The sequence below is a fragment of the Lepidochelys kempii genome, chromosome 2 (assembly GCF_965140285.1).
Source record: "Lepidochelys kempii isolate rLepKem1 chromosome 2, rLepKem1.hap1, whole genome shotgun sequence".
NCBI classification, from domain to species: Eukaryota; Metazoa; Chordata; order Testudines; family Cheloniidae; genus Lepidochelys; species Lepidochelys kempii.
Window position 1 is genome coordinate 69,153,586 of NC_136381.1, and position 25,819 is coordinate 69,179,404.

Consider the following 25,819-nt stretch of genomic DNA (forward strand, 5'->3'; position numbering starts at 1 on the left):
TTAAAGAACTCTGACCACGGTAATGAACATGTCTTGTTAAATATCAAATTTAATTTATAAAGTTAAGAGTGCTTGTGATAACAATGCAGCATCACTATCCATCAAAAACTAAGAAAACGCACATTCCCTCACAATACCACAACCTTAACACATGGATTGTTGTGTGTCAGTGTGTGTGTTCATCTATGGAGATGAGAGGGTTTAATATATTTTAGTCTTTATGTCTATCTAAATATTTATTTTGGTAACATTCTTAATGCATATATCAGTCCATATATATCAAACGATAGTATCATTTTTGGTAAAGTACTTAGCTGCCGTTTCTTGAAAATAATAGTTTAGCAGAAAACATACAACAAAGTTATGCAGTGCAAACCTCTAAGATAGGAAGATATTTGTAGACGTGCATTTCAGGCAGATCTCTGTGTGTGTCATTAATATGTAGATACATAAAATGTTTCTTTTCATAAAGATTTTCTGTGCTTATTTTTGAGATTCCTGGGAAATAATAGTATGTATTTGGGGTCAGAGTTAAGGTTCTTATGGTCTGATGGAATATGCAATTAATACTTCACAAGAATATAATGGTCCTGATTGAGAGATAACCTTAGGGCAGCTTGGTTAGGGACCAGGGAGAGGGAAGAGATGGCTGCATGCCACCTTGGCAACCCTCCTGATTTTGGGGCCTGCCAATATGCAGATCCCCAAAATAAAATGGAACATCCAGAGAGCTGCTCTTGCTTAAGTTCCACGACTGACCAAAGGGGGATTTCTAATAGCTCACAATACCTGGGACACCTCCCCTGATTAAGCTCCAACCCATGTGCTATGAGCCACTGGCATAGAACACCACCTGTTATTTCCCTATAGGTTGAACATATATATCCCTTAAAATACAAAGTTGCTCAAGAGCTGGTCAACTGCATTGACCACATAAAACAAAGGAATAGGAGACAACTCATTTCAGCAAACAAGCACCCTGTTATAGAATCAGTTTGTCAGCAACCTAATAAAAACAGCGATGGATCAGAACAGCAACATGAGGTAGCCTACTAGCATGTATTTCTGAGCATACTCACACAGAGGTCTGTCCACTGAGGAAAACTTCATGGATGGTAAACAGCTCACGAAGGCTAAGAACAGACTGTCAACCATAATATAAAACAAAGTAAGTTAATATACTGTAACTTTGTTTCAAACTTATTTGACAAGTTTAAAAACCAGACAGACATATTTATGAAGGAAAGGCAAAATACCCACATACTCTAAAGAGGATCATAGGCAACAATTTATATCCTGAATATAGCTGGAAAAATTCTGGTTTTTAGCATCTGAAAACTATGAAGTTGCAATACAATTACGAAAATCTCTTTGAATTATGCATATTTCATTCAGTTCCTCCAGAAGATATGAGAGCACTGCAACCCTTTGCCAAGTCTGATCCTAATATGCCATAGGGTGAATACAGACCCTGAACTGTCATACTCCATTTAAATCATATGTGGGGAAGAGCTAATGTGATTGCTCAGAATGTTAAGTACTACTACTGTGTTCAGGACAAAATATCAACAATCTAAAATCTGAATTATTTATTAAGGAGGAAGTGCCTTTTGAAGTGATTATTTATCTCTTCTCAGAACTAATGCCTAAATATGATGAAAAAATAGTTGCAAGGAAAAAAAGGAATTTAAAAGGCACTTTCATGATTCTTAGCCTGCAGATTTTACGTGCCTTTTTCACGTGTTTCATCTCTTTTCTAGGGCCATGTACAACTTTTTGCCATGCCTAGATACTTAGTTGATGAGCATCTTAGAAATCCCTGTAATAAACAATGGAACTGATCACCTCCTCACGTGGGAAAACTCAGGAGAGGAAACTGTTTGCAGGAGACAGTGATCACCTATAAGCCATGTGGTAGGGACCAGCTGGATCCCAGGACCATCCCCATGGAGGGTTTGTGCCTCCATTATGGCTGTTTGTCCCTAACAGCCCATCTGGTGCCCTAGCAACATAGCTCTTGCAGCCATGATGCAAAGGTTTCCCCCACAACCACTGAGAGAGGTGGTCAGCAGAAAGTCAATACAGTCCAGGGCTGTACCGTAACTTTGATGGACTTTAAACTGGGAATGTGGGTAGGGGCAAGACATCCTACATTCTGTGCCTGTGAAAATCTCTAGACACACAACGTGCCCTCGATGAGATCTGTGGAAAAGGGTGCATACTGCTGCAGCAATGGCAAACTCACACATTCTCGAGGAAATGAAGTTCAATATGATAAATCCTACACTATTACTTGATAAGTCTCTGTTTAGTCAAATGTGACTTTTGTCATAATACATACAGTCTGGAGTTCTGAACAGTACCTTTACAGTGTCATTTTAAGTGGGATAGAGACTCCTAAGTCAATGCAAGCAGTAATATGCAGCTAGTGCCCATTCTCTCTCTGCAGGTATTGTTCTGAAGTTACAAATTAGGGGATAAGCCATTCTGAGATATTAAGATCATATATTTACACAAGCTGATATTATATTAAAATATCATATGTTCAAAATTCCAGACAATTGATTGTTTTATGAAAATATTGGCCATTTAAGACTTAAAATTTTATACATTAATAGGTGACAAGAAAATATTCCGAGAAGTCTAAAATACTATACTTTTTCTTATTTATCCTTAGTTCTTTTCTGGATTGTGTACATTTTCAAAATGTTGTAACACATTTAGTGTAGCAGAAATAGTCAATATTTTTCAAAAAGCTCTTAAGCTTTTACTATCAAGTACTTTCTTCACTGAAAGAAGTAGATGTGAGCCCCATGGTAGTTAATATCAAGAAAGGTATGAATGCATCTTTATATTTTGCTATAGATACCACCGTATTTTGTAAGACATTGAACATGATTACATATTAGTCTGAACTATATATTAGGACAGTTCAAAAGTCTGCAAGTGTTTGCCTGAAACACCCACCCTCTCAATAGGTATTGGTCCTTTAGGGAAAGGGTTAAATGGGTTATCCTGACTCATTGAGGCAGATGGCTTGTTACTCCTGGGCATAAGGGAGGTGGAAGTGGCTCTCTTGTGAGAATCTAGGGTACAGACTAAAACCATGAGGTAAAAAGCCAAGAAGCGTCCAGTCCTGGGGAGGAGTCAGCTGGCACAGACTTTGTTTTAGAGCAACTTGGACAGGCACCTGCTCAGAAATGCATCCATATTTTGAAAATATTTTCAAGATGCTTTTAATAAAGTATAATTATTATTACAGTGGCACCTAGAGGCTCCACATGAGATCAGGATCCCTTTGTGCTAGGGACTATTCAAACACACTGTAAGAGAAGTCCCAGCCTCAGAGAGCTTACAGTCCAAATAGGACAAAGGGTAGGAAAAAAGAAAAAATCCTATTTTACAGATGGGGACCTGAGGCACAGAAAGATTAAATGATTTGCCCAAGGTTTCACATAGCAAGTCTGTGGCAATACTGTGAACTGAACCCAGATCTCCTGAGTAACACTCCAGTACGTTAACCACAAAGACTCCTGTCCCCATTTCTCAGACTGATTTTATATAGATTGTATGTACTGAGGGAGGAGAAAATATAGTGACAGACACCTTGTGGAGGCAAGAGGATTATGATCCAAAACCTACAGATCACCCATTGGCTGACCTGCTGCATCATTGCAAGAGGGGAAGTATGACCCTTAGAACCCCTCAGTGCGAAATGGTAAAGGGGGCTCTCAGAATACCTTAATCCTAGTATGTACATTCTGGTTCACCAAGGCATGTCATGAATGATCTTAAATGAAAGCCATGTTGCTCATTAATGTCATTGTAAAATGTATGTACAGATACTATGTAAAAAATTATGAAAATATGTCACAAAATCTGAATCAAAGCAGGTTGACAAATAGGTTTCTATCACACAAAGGATGTATGTTCACCTATCTGTCTCGGTCCACATGTAAATTAAGCATTGTAAGCCAACATGACGGAAGTCATTTACATGTGATGTCAATGGGGGATGGGAAGCCATCAAGGAGGCAGGACACCAGAGACTGAACTGTCCTGTCTCTGGGGCCAGACAGTGAACTTTGGGGATATAAATAGAAGACAAGGAGATACTAGGTAAAGGATGAAGGGGTAAGTAAATGGACAACATGTGTACATTCATGAAAATGTGATCCCAACCTGCCCTGGTAGAAACGCGGCAAAAAGGCTTTGGATGAGATAAGACTGCTTTAGACTGTTAAATTTAGTGTCTAGAAATCATGTATTGATTTTGTTTTATATGTAACCCTTTTGTTTCCATTTTCCTTACTCACTACCTCTTAAATCTTGATCTCTGATAATAAACTTATGTTTATAGTGAAAACAATCATATCTCAGTGCTGGAGTATTGTACCAGGAGCTGATCCTGAGTTGACTCATTCAACGTGGTGTGTATGTTATTCCTTGGGGGACCACACACACAGTATTACCATGAGTGTCCTGTGGAGAAGGAGCTGAAGGCTACACGGGAACATTTCAAAAGGCTCAGGGGCTGGGGTACACCTATTGTTAATATGCAAGGCAAAGGAAGGGCTGGCAGAGCTCAGAGGAAAGTGCTTTGGTGGCTAACAGACTGGAGATGTCAGGGAGCTAGTACCCAGTTAAGCACCAGCAAGTCTCCCCCTTTGTGGAAGCAGGAGGTAACAAGGTGACTCTCAGTTCTGGACACCCCAAGAACCATCACAGTAGTCCCACATCACTACATTCTAAAATTATTTTACTAAATGGGGAAACTGGAGCTGTAATCTAGTGAGTCTATTTAAAAAGAAGAGAATAAAGGGTAAATTTTACATTTTATACCTGCTTTTGAATCCCATTCCAATTTTTGTGGTTTTACTATTTTATTTTCCCTTTTAAAAATATATAGAATATTTGTTATGCAGCCCTTGGGGTTATACTTAGTATACTAACTTATTCCAAGGACTACATAAACTCCTGGCATGGGCAGAATTTGAGTGGCACAGTGGTAACTTAGGGTACCTTTATCCCCTTTCCTTATCAGCTGTGCCTTTTGTGCTGAAAAAGTGCAGCACAGAATCTAGTCTACAGGGGTTATTATAATAAATCACTAAAGATTAGTCATATCACACCAGTAATTCACACATGAGTCTCCCCATTAACATCAGCAGGAGTTGTCACGGGGTATGACTACACTGTAAAGAAAAACCCTGTAGCACCAAGTCTCAGCCTCGGTCAATTGACTTGGGCTCGGGCTGTGGATCTAAATATTGCTATGTTTAAGGCCTAGGCCTGAGTCAATTGACCTGGGCTCTGAGACTTGGTGCCACAAGCTTTTCTTTGCAGTGTCCACATATCCAAGGTTGCAAGGCTAGCTGCACATCTGTCTTCCTCCCAGTCTCTCTGAGTGCACCCCACTCAGGTGTCAGGCCTCATGCCTTTATCTCTTCTTGGATAGAATTCTGCAGTTCTCCCAGGCTTAGATCAGACCCTGGGCTACAGTAGCCTATGGATCAACCATACTTCCCTAGCAAATCCAACTGAATTTAGCACCTGTGCTTCTTCCCTTCAAGACTCTGTGACCAGGGGTGAATATAGTGACCAGAGAGACTTACTAAGAAGTATATAGCTGAGCAAGTAATTGATTTTTCAGTTTGGTGGCCAATTCATTTTGAACCAAAACTGACTCTCCCCCCCGCTGAAGTGGGGGTGGGGGGAACCCTGTGTTCAGGTCAAACAAAACATTTTGAAATGAAATGTCTAAACAGTTTGCTTTGAAAATATTGAAATGTTTTGACATTTCTAATGAAAATTCTTTTCCAGGTCCTCCGGCCAAGACGGTTCACCAAAGTCAATCTGAATCTCCAAAAAGTTTCGGTACCTTAAAAAATTGCAGTTTGGCAAATTTACTATTCACCAAATTTTTTTTCCACCCAGTTCTGCCAAATCATCATTTAACAGTAGCAACAAAGCATTTAAACAATATGGTTTTTAAAACAAGTGTCTACACATATGTCTCTCTTCCCTAAAGGGCTTCCCATCCCTCAATGAAGAGCAGGCAGGCCTAAATTCTCCAGGCCCTCAGCAGATGTCGGTGCCAATCTGAACAGCTCCCCAGCAACTGCCTCCTTTCTGGTAAGAGTGACGTTATTTTAAAATCCAGCCAAACTCCCTTTGTCCTTTTTAGTTCCTGGGTATATGGTCCTGCCTGTCCAAGCCAAATTGTAGGCTCCACAGGGGTCAAGTCAGCACACTGAGAGCCAATGGCTCTGCCACGGTCCATAAACCTGAAGAGTTTACCTTGTGATGACTTAGTTGTTTCCCCTTCCTGCTTGTTTGTTTTTTTTTCCAACTGGTCTGTATATAACTATATAATAAACATCCCAATAACCAGCCAACCTATAGTATTCATAAGTTATTACAGAACAGCTCCATGTCTGTCACAAGGAGTGACACACATGAAATGAGGACAGGTTACGGAATCAGTTATATCTAAACTAGTCTCTTCTTTAGGCACTTGAACAAAAACAGCGGGGGTGGGGGAGAATGAATGGCATACTTAAATACCACATGTAGCCCTCTGTTCAGTGAATTAATCAGTATACTCTTATCATGAGTTCCTAATTAACCTATGTGGTAAAAATTCCTAGCAAATGGTTGTTGATTGTAAATGTAATCCCTCCTTTTGACACATGCATTAATGCACTATTGTTAAAGTTCAAAGTGGTTATTATTGAGTTGTCTCAACCCCATTAATTATCCTCTGCACTATATTTGGATTCACTTGGGTAAATCTTTTTAATTGCCCAGTCTTTACTTACAGCACATCTTTGCTTAATATGCTATAAACTCTATTTATGTTTATGCCTTTTCCAATAAGCCTATATTAAATGTAGTTTTCACCATTATTACTGGAAATGCTAATGAGAACTCTATAGCTTACTACTATCAACATAACTGTTCCTCTGTTTTACCAATCAGAAATGTCAGGTTCTTGGATGCTCTCAACTGAATTAAAAAATTCTCTCCGCTACATCCTGCCATCTACTATGTATAAGTCTTAGGTGAAAAACATTTTTATATTAAACTTTTACTTTAGTGTCCACGTTTCCATGCAGAATATATCTGTTCTGAAAACAGGTTTAACTTAAAGCATGACACATAATGCACATTAAAATAATAATATTAATAGCTGGCACTTACAGCACTTTGCATCTGATCATCTCAAAGCACTTTACAAACATTATAGAACTGAATTTCACAACACCCTTGTAGTGCAGTTAAGTATTACCTTCATTCTACAGATGGGGAAACTGAGACAAAGACTACAGGGAAACATTTTCACAAGTAGAAAGAAAAGGAGTACTTGTGGCACCTTAAAGACTAACCAATTTATTTGAGCATAAGCATCCAATGAAGTGAGCTGTAGCTCACGAAAGCTTATGCTCAAATAAATTGGTAGTCTCTAAGGTGCCACAAGTACTCCTTTTCTTTTTGCAAATACAGACTAACACGGCTGTTACTCTGAAACCCATTTTCACAAGTGTCCACAATTTTGAGTGCCCAATTTGAGGTATCTTATATCCCTTTTCTCTGTTAAAAAGACAGAGGAAAAAATAAGTTATTGTACTCTAGTGAAGGTAAATGGGTGATGCGGTTGCTCTCCATCCCTGAAAGTCAGGCATTAAGTGTTTCATGACATGCAGCTTAAGATTGAGCCAACCCAAGTTATGGACACATCAAAGCTTTGGCTTATCTAACTTGCTCAGCAACACAAAGGAAGTTTGCAACAGAGTCTGGAGAGGGGAAGAGACAAGACAGATTTCCTAGCTTTTTCTTTAGCCATAAGCCTATGCTTCCTACTTCTATAGTTATCTAAAGACTCTGAGGAAAGCAGACTGAGAATCTGCTATATGCCCAAGAGAAAAGCATATGCAATGTGTTTTTTAAACCCCAAAACTACTTAAAAAGAAGACAGACATTTTTAAAGCTTCTTTCAAAGCTACTTCCTATTCTACCAGACATATCAAAAACCAATGCCATTCCTTTTCTTTTCTTAAGTCTTATGGGACAGAGAAAAGTTGAACAACCAGCCCCTCAGTCTCAAACATTAGGCTGTCTAAATGTGCTTCTCTGAGCTAATCGGGCAATTGAACATACCTGGTGTATTTTATGCTCCTGTTGGTTATATTAGCAATAGAAATATGTGGAAACAGAACCATTAAATATATAGTGCCAACATGAGGACACCTATGCAATTTTTTTTTAAGATAGAGACAGAGGATTCCAAAATGAAAGAACAAAAATTATGAGAGACAGATTTCCATATTAAGAGAGATTGAAGAGATCAGAAAGGTTTCCTTTGAAATGAGTCAAAGGAAGGGGAGACGTACTTATTTTCTCATAATACAAAAAAAGGAAAGGCAACAAATTTAAACTGAACAAAAGGAAATAGTTTTTTCTACATTATGCATTATTAAACTGTAGAAGTCATCACCTCAAGATGCCATTGAAGAGCCTTATAGAATTAGAAGTAAGGATTTGATATTCATATGGTTAATGAGGACATCCACAGTTATCTTAGATAAGGTAAGTTATAAGGAATACAAACTTTTCTTTGAAGTACAAACCCACCATTAACTAATGGGGAATAACCTACCCACAGGGAAAATCTCTTCCCAATCCTTAATTGTCCACAATGTGGTTCTCACACCTTCCTTTGAAGCACCTGGTACTGGCCCCTAGTACAATGGTCTTGATGAACCACCAGTCTTATCTGGTACAGCAATCCCTATGTTACCATCTTTGGGGAGGGGGTGACCCTTAGCACCCTTGTATTCACACCCTAAACCAGAGGTGGGCAAACTTTTTGGCCCAAGGGCCACACTGGGGTGCGAAACTGTATAGAGGGCTGGGTAGGGAAGGCTGTGCCTCCCCAAACAGCCTGGCCCCCACCCCTGCTCCCATTCACCCCCTCCCACTTCCTGCCCCGACTGTCCCCCTCAGAACCCCCGACCCATCCAACCCCCTCTCCTTGTCCCCTCCCGGGACCCCACCCCCATCTAACCCCCCCATCCTCCCCCCAGACCCTCCGCCCCATCCAACCACCCCCTGCTTCCTATCCCCTGACTGTCCCCCAGGACTCCTGACTCCCTTAATATGCCGCTCAGAGCAGCATGTCTGGCAGCTGTGCTGCCCGGCCAGAGCCAGACGTGCAGCCCCGCTGCCCAGAGTGCTGCCCACGCGGCAGTGCGGCTGCAGGGAAGGAGGGACAGTGGGGGAGAGGCCAGGGGCTAGCCTCCCTGGCCAGGAGCTCAGGGGCCGGGCAGGACAGTCCTGCGGGCCAGATGTGGCCTGCAGGTTGTAGTTTGTCCACCTCTGCCCTAAACGTTACTGTAATAACCTTTGTGCAAAATATGCTTTGTGAGGTATCATTGAAAAACTAGTAAGATACTGATCATTAATATTCTTGTGTAATGTATGTACAAAATGCATATTAAGAGTTATGAACATAAGCTGAAATTATGACGAAAAGCTATTTACCAGTATGGGAAGGGGGCAAAACTGTTTCTCAGAGACAAAGGACAAGCAGACCCCTCTAGCCAGCTGTTAAAGTTGATTGGGAATCATCTGTCAAGTGAAAAGAAAAGGAGTACTTGTGGCACCTTAGAGACTAACAAATTTATTTGAGCATAAGCTTTCGTGAGCTACAGCTCACTTCATCGGATGCATGCAGTGTAAAATACAGTGGGGAGATTTTATATACACAGAGAACATGAAACAATGGGTGTTACTATACACGCTGTAACAAGAGTGATCAGGTAAGGCGAGTTATTGCCAGTGGGGGGGTGGGGGGGAATTGTATGGTAACACCCATCTCTAAGGTACCACAAGTACTCCTTTTCTTTTTGCAGATACAGACTAACACAGCTGCTACTCTGAAACCTGTCAAGTGGACATTCTTGTCAAAGAAGGGGGGCAGGAATAGACTGATCAGCATTTTAGCAAACTAAAACAATTGAACCTCTTTCACCATTAGACTCCATGTCTCCTTCCTCACAGCAGGAATCAACTTTACATAGGGGTAACCCTCAGAAAAAAAAACATTTCAAAGGGTGAGTGAACTGGAAAGTGAGGGGCAAAAACTTCCCAATTCACCTTAAAGAAGACAAAGGAATCAGCCCTTTGAATTTGGGGTTGGGGAGATCCTGACCTGAGAATTTGGTCGGCTATGTTTCTGGGAACATGTGGCAAGGATTTTATCTTGAGCCAAGTCTAGCTTGTTAAGTTTTAGCTACTAGAAAGAATTTTATTATTACTTCACTTGTAACCATTTCTGACTGATACCTTATACTTATGCTAACTTAAAATATCTCTTTGTAGTTATATAAACTTGTTTTATTTTTAAATCTAAATTAATCCAGTGTTGGTTTAAACTGAACTGTTTGGTAACACCAGTTAAAGTAGCAAACTGTTGAATATTGACCACTGACCAAGGACAACAGACCTTTAATATGTGACCTGTCCAGAAGAGGGCAGAACACGTTTTGGGGAAAATTCAGGACTGGGAGTAGGTTAGGGGTCACCCTGCAAGAAGTAACCAAGGCTGGTGGAAGTCAAAGTGTGACTGGAACCTTGCTGACTGGCCGCTGGGGTCAGAGCTTCTGGACCAGAGCTACAGCTATACACAGACACTGAGGGTGTTACCTGCATGCCAGCTGTTTGTGAGCAGCCCAGGTTGGGTGCTACAACAGCAAAGAATTGTGAGGCACCCAAGGCTGCAAGACACACAATGACAACCCCTCACTGGTCTGGACTGCACCCCAAAAATATGACGGGGGGGGAGGAATTAGTCAAAAAGCAAAAAGCTTTCAGGGAAAATGTAATGTTCAACTAAAGGAATTTTTAACATTTTAAATTATATACTTCATTTCTAAATTTTTGTTTGGGGTTTCAAAAACCAAATTGAAACAAGTTTTCAATTTATTTTGAAATAACCTATTAAAATTTTTTTTAAAGAGTTGCTCAAAATTGTGGGGAGAAAAGCCTGTTTTTTGAACAGCCATAATGTGTATTTTTTAAACAACAAAAAACTAAGAGCCAAACAAGCACCAGATATTGGAAGAAAGTAGTAGTGTGACCTACAACTTTCTGCTTTAGGACACCAAGTTGGTGGTGCTAAAAATCTGTTCCCAAGGCAGTTCAGTGCTTTTGTGAAATTAGTTGATCTCACGTTAGTTCCTTAGGAATTAACAATTGAATAGGCACTGGAAATGGAACTAACCACATCCCTAGGGACAGATCTGCTACGCAGGGCTGAGTCTCATTAGCAGAGCAGTATGGGGAAGCTTATATCGCTATTGGTGATGATAGATCTGGTATGTGGACAGATAGAATGCTTCATTTTCCCGGAGAATTATTCTGGCACCTAAAATTTCTACCAAACTTGCTTAAAATAAAATTAACAATTTCAATATTTTAAAAGAAACTAACTGCTGTTATCATATTGTTGGCTGCCAAACTTTCTTTACACACACACACTAATTTAGTTCCATTATTCCAGATGGTGTCCTCCATCACCTGAAATTTATGGTAACCACCACATCCACTGATTAATTCTGTCAATCCAAAGGAATTATGTGACTCTCCAGGGAAACATTTCTACCAATACCATTAGTATACTGAATAGACCAATAACATCCCAGCTAATACACACAGAAAAAAACATTGCAACAAAAATAATGACATAGCATAGCAACACTAGCTACTGCACTAAAGAAAAAATAAACTTTATAGGCACAAACTGTGACTTAAATTAAAATACACTTTATATATAAATAAATGAGAGAGAGGGGGGATCACAGCATTTAGAGATCAGAAGGAGGTATCTGGGCAGAGTAAATTACGCTGCAAACTCAGGATAGAGGATATACCTTGTAGAGGATATATGTTGTATTAGTTTGGTTACTGGTGTGACACATGGAACCCATTCTATTCTTATTCCAAAATTAACAAAAAGGACATTTGAGGTATACTGGTGACTCTTCTACTTCTGAGTTCTCAGTTTCTTAAAAAAAATAAGACAAATAGAAATTAGGGACAGAAGAATGCATCCTAGCTTTTTTGGAGTTTGTATTTATAATTATACAAGAGAAAACTAACTGCAAGTTCTAGAACTATAATTTTATTTCAGAGTGTTAGTGGGATTCAGTTCAGTCTCCAGGTGTGGAATCCTTTCACCTCCCCAGTCCCTGAAACAGGAATCAATCTTGTTGCTTTTCACTGGTCAGTGGGTAGGAGAAGACGACCTGGAGTTAACTCCTTGTTCACTATGGACTAAACTGTACCCCTGCATCCTCTCATACTCCCCACTTTTGCTGCCCAAACTCTATTCATATCCCTTCTTATTGCTGCCTCCCTTCATTTTTTAAAAAGCCTACTTTTGATGGGACTAACACTTCCACATCTATTTGTCTGTTGGATGTAACACCCTAAATAGAGAATGTTGATACAATGGGCAAAAGTGGTATTACACTTTATAAACAAGCTTCAACAAAACAAAACAAACTCAAACCTTCAACTGCAAACAAAGGTACTGTTTAATTTTTTTATGCATTGAAACAAAGTATCCAATTAAAAAACCCACCAACCTCTTTATTTAACTGTTATGACTGACATGTTATACAAGAAAATTAGTTTAAGTGGAAAGAATATAAAAAACCTATTATTACATAAGTAAAATGAGAGTGAACTTGTCATGTTGCTCAAAACTGCATCTCTTTTAATGAAGTTTGTCCTTACAGTCCAAGATTAGGGACTGGAGCAAGTTGGTAGAGATAGAATATTCTTTTAGACTACCAGGTAAACTTTGCAGCAAAAGTCTAGCAAAGCACTAGAGCACAAACGAGAATAAAACTGGAAGCCATAGCTCACTTTAAGATGTTATTTGGTCTTCCATTCCACAGGAGATTCGTATATAGAAACTGACCTTTCAGCCATAAATAGTCTTCCAGTTGTAAGTAACATTGCATCAGGTAGTTTTAGTCAGAACATTCATCTGTTTGCAGAAATCTTCTGTGAGAATTAGGAATAAAGCATCCAAAAATGAGCTATGGGCCTGAAACATTGTCTTTTTTAATTTGTTTTATTTACTTATAGCCACTTCTGTATTTGTACTAGAGAGCTCTAGTATTCTTTGTATGGCAACATGAAATCCTTTAAAACACAAACTCTTAAAAGGTGAAAGATGTATACGATTACGAAAACCCAAATACTAATTCCTCCAGATACAAATTGCTAAAAACATCCTTTTGGCAAACAACAATAAGTTCACCTACTTGGACCAAATGGACTGGCAAAACTATTCATGTTTACACAGTGCTCTGAAAAAGCAAAGTCTTATATAAGTACTAAGTATTCCTATAAGAGAAACTTGTTTTTAATTTTCAGTTGTGGTATCTTTCCTTCTGAAGTCTCTCAGCAACATTTATATGCAGTTTGGGTTGTGAGGATAAACTGAACAGGGAGACTAATTTGTATACCATCTTTTAGTAAGTGATTCCAAAGAACTGTAATGGAGCTTCACATTAATATCTCAAAACATAACATTCATCTACATATCACTGTGTCTCAACAAAAGACAAGAAATATTTATTCTACTGAATGGATTAATAGCAGCTAAAATGCATTAGCATAGATAAATTCCCTCTAAGTGCAACTGCCCTTCTGCTGCTGCTCTGTCAATCAATCACCACTCAGGAGCACTTAAGTCAAAGAAAACAATACAGTTAGCCAGAGGACTCAAGTCAAAAACACCTGTGGCCTCATGGAAGAAACATGGTACTTCTGAGTTGTAGCCTTCCTGTGCATTAAGAGAAACAGATGGGAACGCTATGCAATAATCTTTTCTAGAAAACAAGTCACTCATGAATTTGGACTCAAATGTAACAAACTGACAGATTTCAAAACACTGAGAAAAATTAGTGACAGTTTGACATGTTATCATGTGAGGTCCAATGACAGTTGGAATTACTGACCATCTAACTCCTACACTGTAACAGGACAGAAATATCAGAAACATCACAGTGAGATGTGAGAAACACATCTTGGGAATACAATCTTTTGGTTACTGGAATGAGAGGAAAAGAGACATCCTTCATTTTTTGAAAAATCTGGGACCTAAATATACAGTAGAAGACAATCAAAGTATCATTTATTGGCCTTACTAAGTATCCTAGATGTGCCCTAAATCTGACAACAAGGGCCAGATCCTCAGATGGTGTAAAGTGGCATAACTCTAATGAGGTCAATGAAACTATGCTGATTCACACCAGCTGAAGACCTGACCCTGAAGACAGTGCAGAAAAAGTGATTGTCTTTAAGACTTGCAAGAGAGAGCAAATTCTAGTGGCAGATTATAAACCTAGAAATACCAAATGGTAAAGAATAAAAAGCCTCATTTTCCCCACATCTGAGTAAATAAAAACAAAAACCTATCACCACCAAACCTATTACTCACCTCAGGCCAGAAGCAGAGAGTTCCTTCCTTTGAAAAGAGCACGTGTCACCAGTTAGTTGATGCACCTAGAACTTGATAGCGATTGCTCTTCCACCATGGGGACTGCCTTGTGTGGGAAGCTACAAGGCTTTATTCTGTCACTCCTCATTCACTATGTATGTTGGAACTGGACAGGCAGTTTGAGCTGCATTGCCATTAATGACTATGACACATTCTGCTCGGTTTCCTTTTCATCAGATCTAGATGATGCAGTTTCTCAGCATTTCCAATGTTTAAGTGTGATAAAGAGTTAGATAAGGAGGTAGCTGATTACACTCAGTGTGGAGATGACAGAAATTATACTCATTGGTCCCTTTCTAGAAAGAAAAAGTGGGAGAGAGAGCAGCTCTCTTGATAGAGGGGTTGAATTTGCCTTTTGTTAGTAAGGTGCACAAAATAGACTGGATCTTATTAGAAGCAAGACTTTCTTTAGAGGATCAAATAGCAGTTGTAGTCCTGGATGCTTTCTCCCTCCCCCAACAATCTCAGGTGAGGAGATAGTGAAGATGCAAGAAACAAACAGGATCCTTACCTTTCGCACCTCTAGGTTTAATTACTGTAATATATTCTACATAGCACTACACATGAAGATGTCTCAGAACTTTAGCTGATACAAAATGCAGCAACCCAGTTAGTACTGTTTCTCTCATGGAACATATTATACTATATAATATTACGTATTATATTAACCTGTGTATAATAATTTGCTTTCATTCCTGTCTACCTTACAGACCACCTTTCTGCTCATGTTCCTTCTGGATAGAGGTGGTCAGTTAATACACTTGAAACAACAACTCCAGATTTAAAACAGAATGCTGTCTCAGCTAACTTAAGGCAGTGGTACACAGGTCTGGGATTCACTCCCCCTGCCAAAGTTTATTAACCTTCAAAGCACAGTGCAAAGTGCGTGCATTCAGGACTTTATCTTATGGGGTGTACTGGAAAAGATGGGATGTATCTTTTGTAGAAGGAGAGTTTATAGAAGCCTATAAGTTGGATTGATTCCTTTAACTGGTTGTGAACTGGCCTGCTGATTGATTGATTGTGTGTGTGAGAGAGAGAGAAATCAATGCTTTGTGAATGTGTATTTAAAGCACATTTTTATAAATCTGCAAAAAAATTAAGTGGTTTTGGTGCTTATTTTTGATTCAGAAATGATCAGCTCTAGTATGTTCATCAGACTCCCCTCAGCTCTTGGGAGCTCTGAGCATGGAAGATCAAGAATCTTGAATTCTTCTAGAACAATGCAGAGAGGAAAACAGAATGGCGTTTGGACAGACATTTATTTAACATGGTTGTGCTGCGTCCCTGCTGTTTGTTTCATTTCTTACATCATTGTATGGTAACTACCATTACTCTTCATGACAAGTTGTTATAAAGCTCAATAAATAAAAGTTTTAAAACCTAATTCTTTTCATACACAATTCACAGGTTATTCATGCTGATAGGTGCTTTGCCCGTTTCCTTCCTTTCCCCTCCTAATATCTTTTGAACTTCCAAAACTGCTAGCTAAGCAAAATGAGTAAAAAGAAAATGTTTTAACTGTCTCAAAAACTGTGTGTGAGAAAACAGTGAATAACTCATACAAAGATTAAGACATGTTTGCAACATTTCCCAGCATGCTCCATGCTTCTCAGATATAGAAGATACAAATTCAACACTACACGCCTTAATTTCACCAAATCAAAAGCTGTATTCACTTTCTGCATTGCACTTGGAGTCTTCATTTTTACAGTTTGAGAACTCTAAATCCCTGGCCTTTGTCCTGAAACACTATCCATGGATATGTTGATTTTGCAGACTCATTACTCAAGTTGAAATAAATATATTAACAAAATAATGTCTGTTGCTATTTTTGTTAACTTCTATTATCTTTTTCTCTATTCCAACTCAAGGGTCCAATCATGCCGTCCTTTACTCAGGTGCACTTAAGAAAGAACTGTAGGAATAAGCCTTATGTACAGCATCCATTATCTCCCCTGACAGCTACATTCCTCCTCAGAAACCATGCAACTGTCAACTAATTGTGAGGGTGAGACTCATGAGGAAAGGCATCCAAACTTCCTTGGCAACTGACCCAGCTTTACCAAGCTCATTTCCATAGAAGATCAGAAGTATTACAAATCCCACTGCTTTCAGAACCAAATGTCACTTCCAAATCACTTCAGCTTAACTTTTCCACAACAAGAACTAGGAAGGAGAAGGAAGAGGAATGAGTTTTAGAAGTTACACATCTGGTCCTTTGGAGGACATGAACTGCCTGGGCAGAGATGCCTGAAGGAGAACAAAGAAGAGGCAGTGAGGAGATTTAAGCTGAGGGTGGCTCTTGCTCTACCCATTAAAAGAAAGGGAGACACTCTGTGCTTCTTCCAGTGTGCTCTGCCAGCAAGTGGGGCTGACAAGGCCATGGACACACCCTTACCCTGAAAATGCATGACCGTTCTAAGACTACTAGCACTGCAGGCAGTGCTAGCTACACTCCCATTTTACCTGTGCTTCCCAAAACCTGTAGCCAAATGTCTATCTCCAGCAGCAGATGTACTTGGAGGACAGGGCTTCATAATTACTTCTAGATGCACATATGCATGGGTGTGACCCTAACAGCCCCATTATGTCAACTGGCAAAGGGTGCATTCAACACACTGTTGTCAGAATATTTAGCCAAACAATATCTTGTAAGACATCATAAAAACTGGTGACATGCTGCCCATGAATATGTATTATGTACAGGTTGTGTACAATGAGTTATGTATGTGTGCTGGAAATATGTTCTTAAAAAAAGTTTTTAAGGCAGTCGATAGACAAACCTGCTTTAGACAAAAGAATGTGGATTTACCTGTCTGGGTCGAGCTTTGTAAGCCAGGGACAATGAAATTACATTTACATATCAAGTAAACAAAGCAATCAAGGTAACAAGCAGTGGAGGAAACTGCTTGGTGATCACTCCAGCAGACCTGAACCCCCAGCAGGTCTTTGTGGTTCTTGAGGCAAAGACAATGAACTTTGGGAAATATAAGGGAAACAAAGAGACAGCCTAAGGCCATGTCTACACTGCACTTTCACTATTAAAAAACTTTTGTCACTCAGGTGTGTGAAAAAATACCTCCCTGAACAACAAAAGTGTTAACAATGAAAAATGCCAATGTGGACAGCGCTTCATCGATGAATCTACTGCCCTCGTTGGGAGGTGGTTTATTTTGTCACTAGGAGAGCTCTTTCCCAGCAACAGAGTGGCTACGCTGCTCACCTTACAATGGTGCGGCTGCAGCGGCATAGCTGCGCCATTGTAAGGTGCGCAGTGTAGACATAGTCTAATTTTCCATCACTTAGGGACTGAAGGGGATAGCATTCTCTGATTCTGGAGATGCAGGTAGCTTGATATAAGTGAGAAACCGTATTAGGCAAAGTCATAGCTTGCAAGAATTAAGTTTTAGACACTAGCAAGCATGTTATTCTTTTCTGTAACCATTTTTTATCCCTTATTCTTGCTTGGTATCACTTAAATCTATGTTTCTATTAATAAACTTATTCTTGGTTTATTACAAAACCGTCTGAGTGTGGTTAGGCAGGAACTCAGCTAAACTAACAGACTGGCGTGTGCACTGCCTCTTTGGAGGCAGCAAACCTAATTTCTGCAAGTGCCCAGTCAGAGGGACTGGACACAGCAGAGATACCTCCAGGGAACTTGTTCACTGGTTGTTACCTGCAAGGCAAGGTTTAGACTGGCAGAGTCTGGAGGAGTCTGCTAGTGAGACTAACAGACTGGTGCAGCAGGGAGCTGTCTCATAGTGTAAACTCCAGCAAAATTCTCTCTTGCTAAGGCAGAGAGGTAACACAGTAGATTATGGTTCTGAGTGCCTTGAGCAGAGCATCACAATGGGTATCAGAATGTATCAGAGGCATGGATGAGAAAACATATCCACAGCTATGTCTGCATGCAGAATTTTAAAAAACTCAAAGCAATTAACAGATTATAGTATAAATTCAACTGCCTACACAGAGCCAAAAATCTGCCCTCAGTTACACTCAACCAACCACACTAACTTCAGTGGGACTGTAACCGAGGACCAGTCCTGGCTGACAGTCTGCAGTTATCCGCCAAATCTTTTCACAGATAGCGTTTTTTCTTCCAAATGGCAGAATTCAATCCTCAGTACAATGGTTTGTAGAAATTAGTGACAAAATACAAAAGAAAGAAACCTAATTTTTTATTCATAAGATATTTGTGGTTCATCTGCAGTCACACCATATTTTTTTGTTTTGTCACGCTGTAGTAAAAGTTCATTTTAAATCACTATTTCACAGCATCACCCCAGACAGTATTAAAACCCGCATCAATTTCCCATTAGCACATTTCAATTAAAATGCAATTGTTTTTAGCAATCACACTTATATTTGTAAGAATGTAAATGTAATAATGTATGTAAATAAGAATGAATCTTGAACATAATATACAGAAAGGCCAATTTCTAGTAATTCAATATCTTAACAAAATTAATAATTTGATCCAAAATATTTTCGTTATGCAAAGATATTGAGAAGTGAAGTCATATCAAAATATGTATCAAGGTGGGCTACTCATATATGCACCCAAACCTACTGGGTTCAAAACTGGCTTTCATAATGTCCATACACAACTACTGCAATTCTCTATATTTAGGATTGAAGCTCCATGCTCTGAGATAGTTCCAGAGAATTCAGAAAGCAGCAAGCCAACTGCTCAGCAATATAGAGGTCACAAGGAACACATCACCCCAACTGGTTACTCTCAGTATGAACTCCCTGTTGAATTCGGAGTCCACTTCCAGGTTACCATTTCAACACCCTTCATGGAACCATTTCTAGTTATTTGAGTGATTGTCTCTCCACATGGCCACCACTTCCTTGATATCTAAGTTCCACTGCAGCAGTAAATCAGATGGCAAATAAGGGATGGCTGATGACCTCTGGAGTCAGAAACTTCACAAGAGATGGACCTCGCTGCCAGATGCAATGAGAATGAACAACAGCTTCCATGCTTTCACAGCTAAGCACAAAACCCACTTCTTATATCCTCACATTCATAGTTATATATCTGGCCCAAACCAACTAAACAACAAAAAAGCAACCTCTACACCCAAGTCTACTTGTTGACAGGGAAAAAGCAAGATATAATTGCCATTTTTAATTATTGAAATTGCCCAGATATTATGGTAATGGGACAATAGAAGAACCAAGGTAGATGGGGTAGATTTAACCAGGGCCAAAGGAAAATAAGTAAAAATTGAAAACTAAGAACCCCCAAGCAAAGAGAAGAAAGTAGCACAGGTTTTCAACAGCAGGGACTTCAATCCTTAGACCATATGTGCACGTAGGACTAATATGACACACAGACAACGTGCAGTATACCACTGTGGCCTGCCAAAGAAGGAACTCCTAATGAATGCAAACCAAATTTCACAAAAATGTCAGCCTGCATTCTGAGTGCTGAGTTTCAGTTCCATGGATTTCCTACTGGAATTGTGCTTAGTTTTCCAGAGGAAGTACCTATTTTCCAGAGTTTACACTTCCTTTGGACCCACGACTGCACTGAGAAGTGTTGACGTAATATATTTAGATGACGGTAAGATGTTTAAGTTGATTTAAAAACTAGAATATAAACTATGGTACACATTAAAGGATTAAAAATTGGCTAACTGTAAAAACAGGGAATCATCATTGAGCAGCTCTATCTCCAATGGGGTTACCTAGGGACCAGTTCTTGACCTACAATATTTTACATCTTTATCAATGACCTGAAAGAAAATAAAATCATCGCTGATAAAATTTGCAGATGGCCATAAATTGGGGGAGTGGTAAATAATGAAGAGGACAGGTTACTGATTGAGAGCAATCAAGATTGCTTGGTAAAATGAGCACAAGCAAATAATGTGTGTTTTAATAAGCTAAGTGAAAACACACATATCTGAAAACAAAGGATGTAGGTAATAGTTACAGGAAGGGAGACCCTATCCTGGGAAGCAGTGACTCTGAAAGAAAGCTTGGGGGTCTTGCTGGATAACCAGCTGAACATGAGCTCCCAATATGATGCTGTGGTCAAAAGAACTAATGTCATCCTGGGATGCATAAACAGGGGAATCTTTAGTGGAAATAGAGAGATTATTTTACCTCTATATTTGGCACTGGTGCAACCACTGCTGGAATGCTATGTCCAGTTCTGATGCCCACAATTCAAGAAGGATAGTGATAAATTGGAGAGGGTTCAGAGAAGAGCAGTGAGCATGATGAGATTAGAAATCACTATAACAGTGATAGACTCAAGGAACTCAAGAACATACATAGGAACAAATATTTAATCATTAGCACTTCAATCTAGCAGAGAAAGATAGAACACGATCCAATGGCTGAAAGTTGAAGACAAATTCAGACTGGAAATAAGGCATACATTTTTAACAGAGTAATTAACCATGAGAACAATTTACTGAGGGTCATAGTGGATTCTCCATCACTGACCATTTTTAAATGAAGTTTGGATGTTTTTCTAAAAAGATATGCTCTAGAATTATTTTGAGTAAGTTCTATGGCCTGTGTTACACAGGAGATCAGGCCAGATAATCATAATGGTCCCTTCAGGCCTTTGAATCTATGAGAATGGTACAAGCACACCTCTCCTCTCATATCATTCACTGTTGATGACCATAAGGACTCTGACTTTCATGAAATACATTGGGGAGGAAAGGAACAAATTAGCCAAATGGACTATAAACAATAACTATGTAAAATACTATAAGCTATCGGCTATAAAATAACTAGACTTATGAAAATATAAAGAGAAATAGTTAAGTTACCAATTAACAGCTAACAAATTGATCAAACAACATGGCATGCTAAAACATAAATAAGGTTGCTGAGTTGGGTATTCATGTTGGTTTTATGGCATTACAATGGACACAATTTATGAAGAAAAACAACAATCAAAGGATAGTCAGCAAATTTAAGGGCAAACTACTAAGCACTCATCCATGAAGCAAAATCTTATGCACAAAGAATATAATTATCATAGAAGAATAGCCAAGGGGCTGAAGAACCCTCAATCCCAACTCACCATGCTTCCTGCACTGCCATGCAATGTTGGACCATATCCACCTCAAGTCACAAACCCTACCCATACCCTGCATGTTCCAATCCAGAGAGATGTCAAGGAGCTCTGTTCTGTGGCACTCAGGGTGATGCAGACTCTCTTTGTCTTGCCTCTTTACAGACTGCCACCACCCACATACAACTGAAATGCTTCACTCCTGCCACTTTGACCATTCTGGGGGTAGGTGGGGCAGGGAATTTGTTCTGAGTATATTAAAATTACATGGTATCAGATCACACTTACTGACCTGCAAACAAATACACATGAGCAACTTTACACACATGAATAGTGTTATTGTACTTAATGACATTACTCATGTGCATAAAGGTACTTGTGTGGTTGCAGGATTGGATCCAAATATTAATTATTATGCATCTCACTAAGATGTTCAGCCCCACATGGGGGAAGTACACAAGCAATCTGGGACTCCAAATATGAAACAAATATTTAAATGATTCTTACTAAATGATATGACCATGATAGGAAATCCTTTTACAACATATGCTAATTAAAAACCTCTTCTAAAAATGTACCTTCCACCAGTCAAAAAAGAAATTTCAATAATACTTTCAACTGTTGCTTCAGTAGATTGCTACATTCAGCACAGCTGAAACATTGTTTTTGTATACCATAATTTTATTTTGGAAATTGTAACTGCATACATTATGCTTTCCCAAAAGTAGGTTGCTTAAAACACTGGTAAAATTCACTTGCAAATGACTATGCCTCAATTTAAAACCTATTCTTGAACTAAAATTATATTCTTAAAAAACATCTTTCGGGGATGAAGAAAAGACAGTATCTATTAGAACACATAAGCTACATGGTACTTAATAGCATCGCACTATTTGAAACTATACAGTTACTATGGCATAGTTTTTTCCAAAAACATTAATACTAATTATGTTATTCAGTGTAAGTGTCCTTTCAATCAAGTATCATATCTGCTATAGACTATTGTAACATGGCCTTTCCACAAAACAAAACTATTTAAAAGTTTGTTGTCTGAAATATTTCTTCACCATACAAACTGTATGATAAATGGAAAACATAATTTGAGAACTAGATGTTATATAAATAGATGTTATAACAACAGGACTATACATCCCTAGGCAGTGCATCCCTTTTCTAGCTGCAATCTTTACTCTCTCTGAAGTTCTCTAATCACATTAATACTGTGCATATATGAAGAGAATTCTAGATAATATGAATATGGTATATTTTTCTCAAAACACTAGTTTTTTTAAACTTCACTGAGAAAGTTAAGGTTTTCCAGACTTTGAGATAATATAAATCTGGAGGTGTATCATGTTTTAGATTGCAAGTTGATGTAATCTGGGTGTAATGAAACTGTTTCCCATGTGTAGCGAATCAGAAGACAACTAAACAACCAGTTTAAATGCCCACTAGCATTAAAACTTGGGAAGGTTAATAATCCTTACCACTGCCTCCCTTTTAAAAGGACTTTTACATAAATCCTCCTCTTTTGGTAACCAGCCATCCTGATATTATCGGGACCATCCAGATATTAGGGGTTTTGTCTTATGTAGGACCCTATCCCCTCCACCCCAGGACCTTATTATCCCCCAACCTGATTTGTCACATTTGCTATCTGGTCATCCTACCTCCTCTAGAGCCATGCACAAGGATACAGCCATCCAAACCACCTGAACGCATTGCAACGGAGGCAGGTTACCAATACTTTTAGCAGGATTGTCACACTGCATATTTAATACCAATCAAATCAAAAATAGTGTGCGAGCAGGGGTGTGCAAACTATTCATTGCCTGCCTACCCAGCCACTCGGAAACAGGTAGTATCGCCAGCGGTGGCAATGGAAGGGAGTTATCCATGTTTCCTCACACACGTAGGAGCTACCTAGTTTGGAGAACATTTTAATCCAGTGCGTGCACGCTCACGCATTCACACTATAGAGAACTGCATACACCCAAACTACATTATTTACAGGGTCACTTACTTCCGGAAAAGAAAGGGGGAAAGCTTAATAGCAATGCAAGTTTTCGCTCAATTAAATACACACAAGAGGAGCCCCTCCCCAGCCTCCCATCATCATCACCGAACGGGTAGGGGCCGAGCCCCCAGGAGAGCCCGGGGAAGCTGTGGCAGGTAGGTGGGGGTGTAAGCAGGGTAAAGAGGCTGTACCTCCAAATCTGCCCGAGCTGCAGGATGTGGATGAGGGACTGCAGGAGCCAGATGCAGAAGGCGCAGGAGGCGGACTTGCTCTTGCCGGCCCTGCCGCCGCTGGTGCTGCTGCTGCTGCTGCTGGCCGTGGTGGCGTTGCTTTTGCTGGCGTTGGACGCCTGCCTCTGCGGCGTGCAGGGGCGAGGGGCGTCCATGTCCCCGGCCGCCGAGCCGCTGCTCACCAACAGTTTGCTCTCGGCGGTCGGGCAGTGGCCGGCGGCGGCGGCGGCGGCGGCGCTGTCCTCGGTGCTGAAGTCGTGCACGAACCAGCGGAAGCTGAACACCTGCACGGAGAGGGAGCCGAGCAGCACGAAGAAGAGGGTCAGCCCGAACCACCAGCGCTGGCCCCGCACGTAGTAATCGACCGCCAGCCAGACGTCGGTGCCCACGTCGGCGAAGTACACGGCCAAGGCGGCCAGGATCCACAGGCAGTCCCACAGCGAGTAGCGCCGCTGCTCCCGGCCCAGCCGCAGGCACAGCGCCGACGAGCCCCCGCCCGAGCCCCGGGAGCCGCCGCCTCTTCCCCCGCCGCAGCAGCTGGAGCCGCCGTCCCCGCCGCTGCCGCTGCAGCAGCCGCCCCCCGGTGCCTCGTCGCCGCCGCCGCCCGGCCCCGCGCCCGAGGGCAGCCCCGGGGCCAGCGCCTGCACCGAGCCCGAGTGGTCCGAGTTCTGCAGCGGCGTGAACGCCACCTCGCCGCCCTTCTTCATCTTCAGCCGCCCGTCCGACTTCGCGGCCATGATGCCTCCACCCCGCCGCCGGGGAGAGCGCGCCTTTATCCCGCGCCTCCCCCTGCTCCTCCCCCGCCGCCGCCGCCGCTCCGCTCCCCGGCCTGGCCACGGGCCGCCGGCTCCTCCCGGGCCCGCCGCGCCTGGAGCGCCGCCTGCCTGCGGGGAGCCACGCTCAGCCCCCGCGCCCCGCCACCCGCGCGCTCCGCCCGAGCCGGCAGCAGCCGCGGGACCGCTCCCCGGACCGGCGCATCCCTCCGCCCGCCGCCGCCGCCGCCACCCAGCTGACTGACGCCGGGAAAGAGGATGACCTCATCCCTTCCTCCTCGCCGCCGCCCCCAGCACCAGCCGCGGCGCGCGGGCGGGGAGGGGGCGGGGCACCCAGCGCCGCGGGAGGTAGGGAGCGAACGGGGGCGGGGGGCGCGGAAGGGAGCAGCTACCTGCCTGTCCCTGGGTGCGGGGCCAGGGAGCGGCCAGGAACTGCGCTGGGGAGGGGCAGCTCGGGGGCCACGGGGTGGATACGGGCTCACCGGGGCGGGCAGGGGTTGGGATGGAGGCGGGGGGGGGGGTTCGGGCAGGGGGTGGATGGGGGATCACTGGGGCGGGCAGGGGTTGGGACATGGGGTGGATGGGGGATCACTGGGGCGGGCAGGGGCTGGGATGGAGGACGGGGGGGTTCGGGCAGGGGGTGGATGGGGGATCACTGGGGCGGGCAGGGGTTGGGAGGAAGGCGGGGGGAGTGTTCGGGCAGGGGTTGGGTGGAGGAGGGGAGGTTAGGGCACGGGGTAGATGGGGGATCACTGGGGCGGGCAGGGGTTGGGACGGAGGCGGGGAGGGGTTCGGGCACGGGGTGGATGGGGGATCACTGGGGCGGGCAGGGGTTGGGACATGGGGTGGATGGGGGATCACTGGGGCGGGCAGGGGCTGGGATGGAGGACGGGGGGGTTCGGGCAGGGGGTGGATGGGGGATCACTGGGGCGGGCAGAGGTTGGGAGGAAGGCGGGGGGGGTGTTCGGGCAGGGGTTGGGTGGAGGAGGGGAGGTTAGGGCACGGGGTAGATGGGGGATCACTGGGGCGGGCAGGGGTTGGGACGGAGGCGGGGAGGGGTTCGGGCACGGGGTGGATGGGGGATCACTGGGGCGGGCAGGGGTTGGGACATGGGGTGGATGGGGGATCACTGGGGCGGGCAGGGGCTGGGATGGAGGACGGGGGGGT

General features: G+C 42.0%; 1 protein-coding gene across 2 annotated transcripts in view; it reads right to left on the minus strand.

The window, feature by feature from the left end:
- Window positions 1-24,955, minus strand: part of XKR4 (XK related 4) — a 307,720-nt gene extending 282,765 nt beyond the window's left edge. For both annotated transcript variants that reach the window (XR_012157211.2, XM_073331149.2), the window contains exon 1: window positions 23,841-24,955. Coding sequence is in view for 1 of the 2 variants with exons in the window: in XM_073331149.2 (XP_073187250.1) it covers window positions 23,841-24,616 (776 nt within the window). In the remaining variant the exon portion in view is untranslated. The remainder of the gene's footprint in view (window positions 1-23,840) is intronic.
- Window positions 24,956-25,819: the final 864 nt, after the last annotated feature.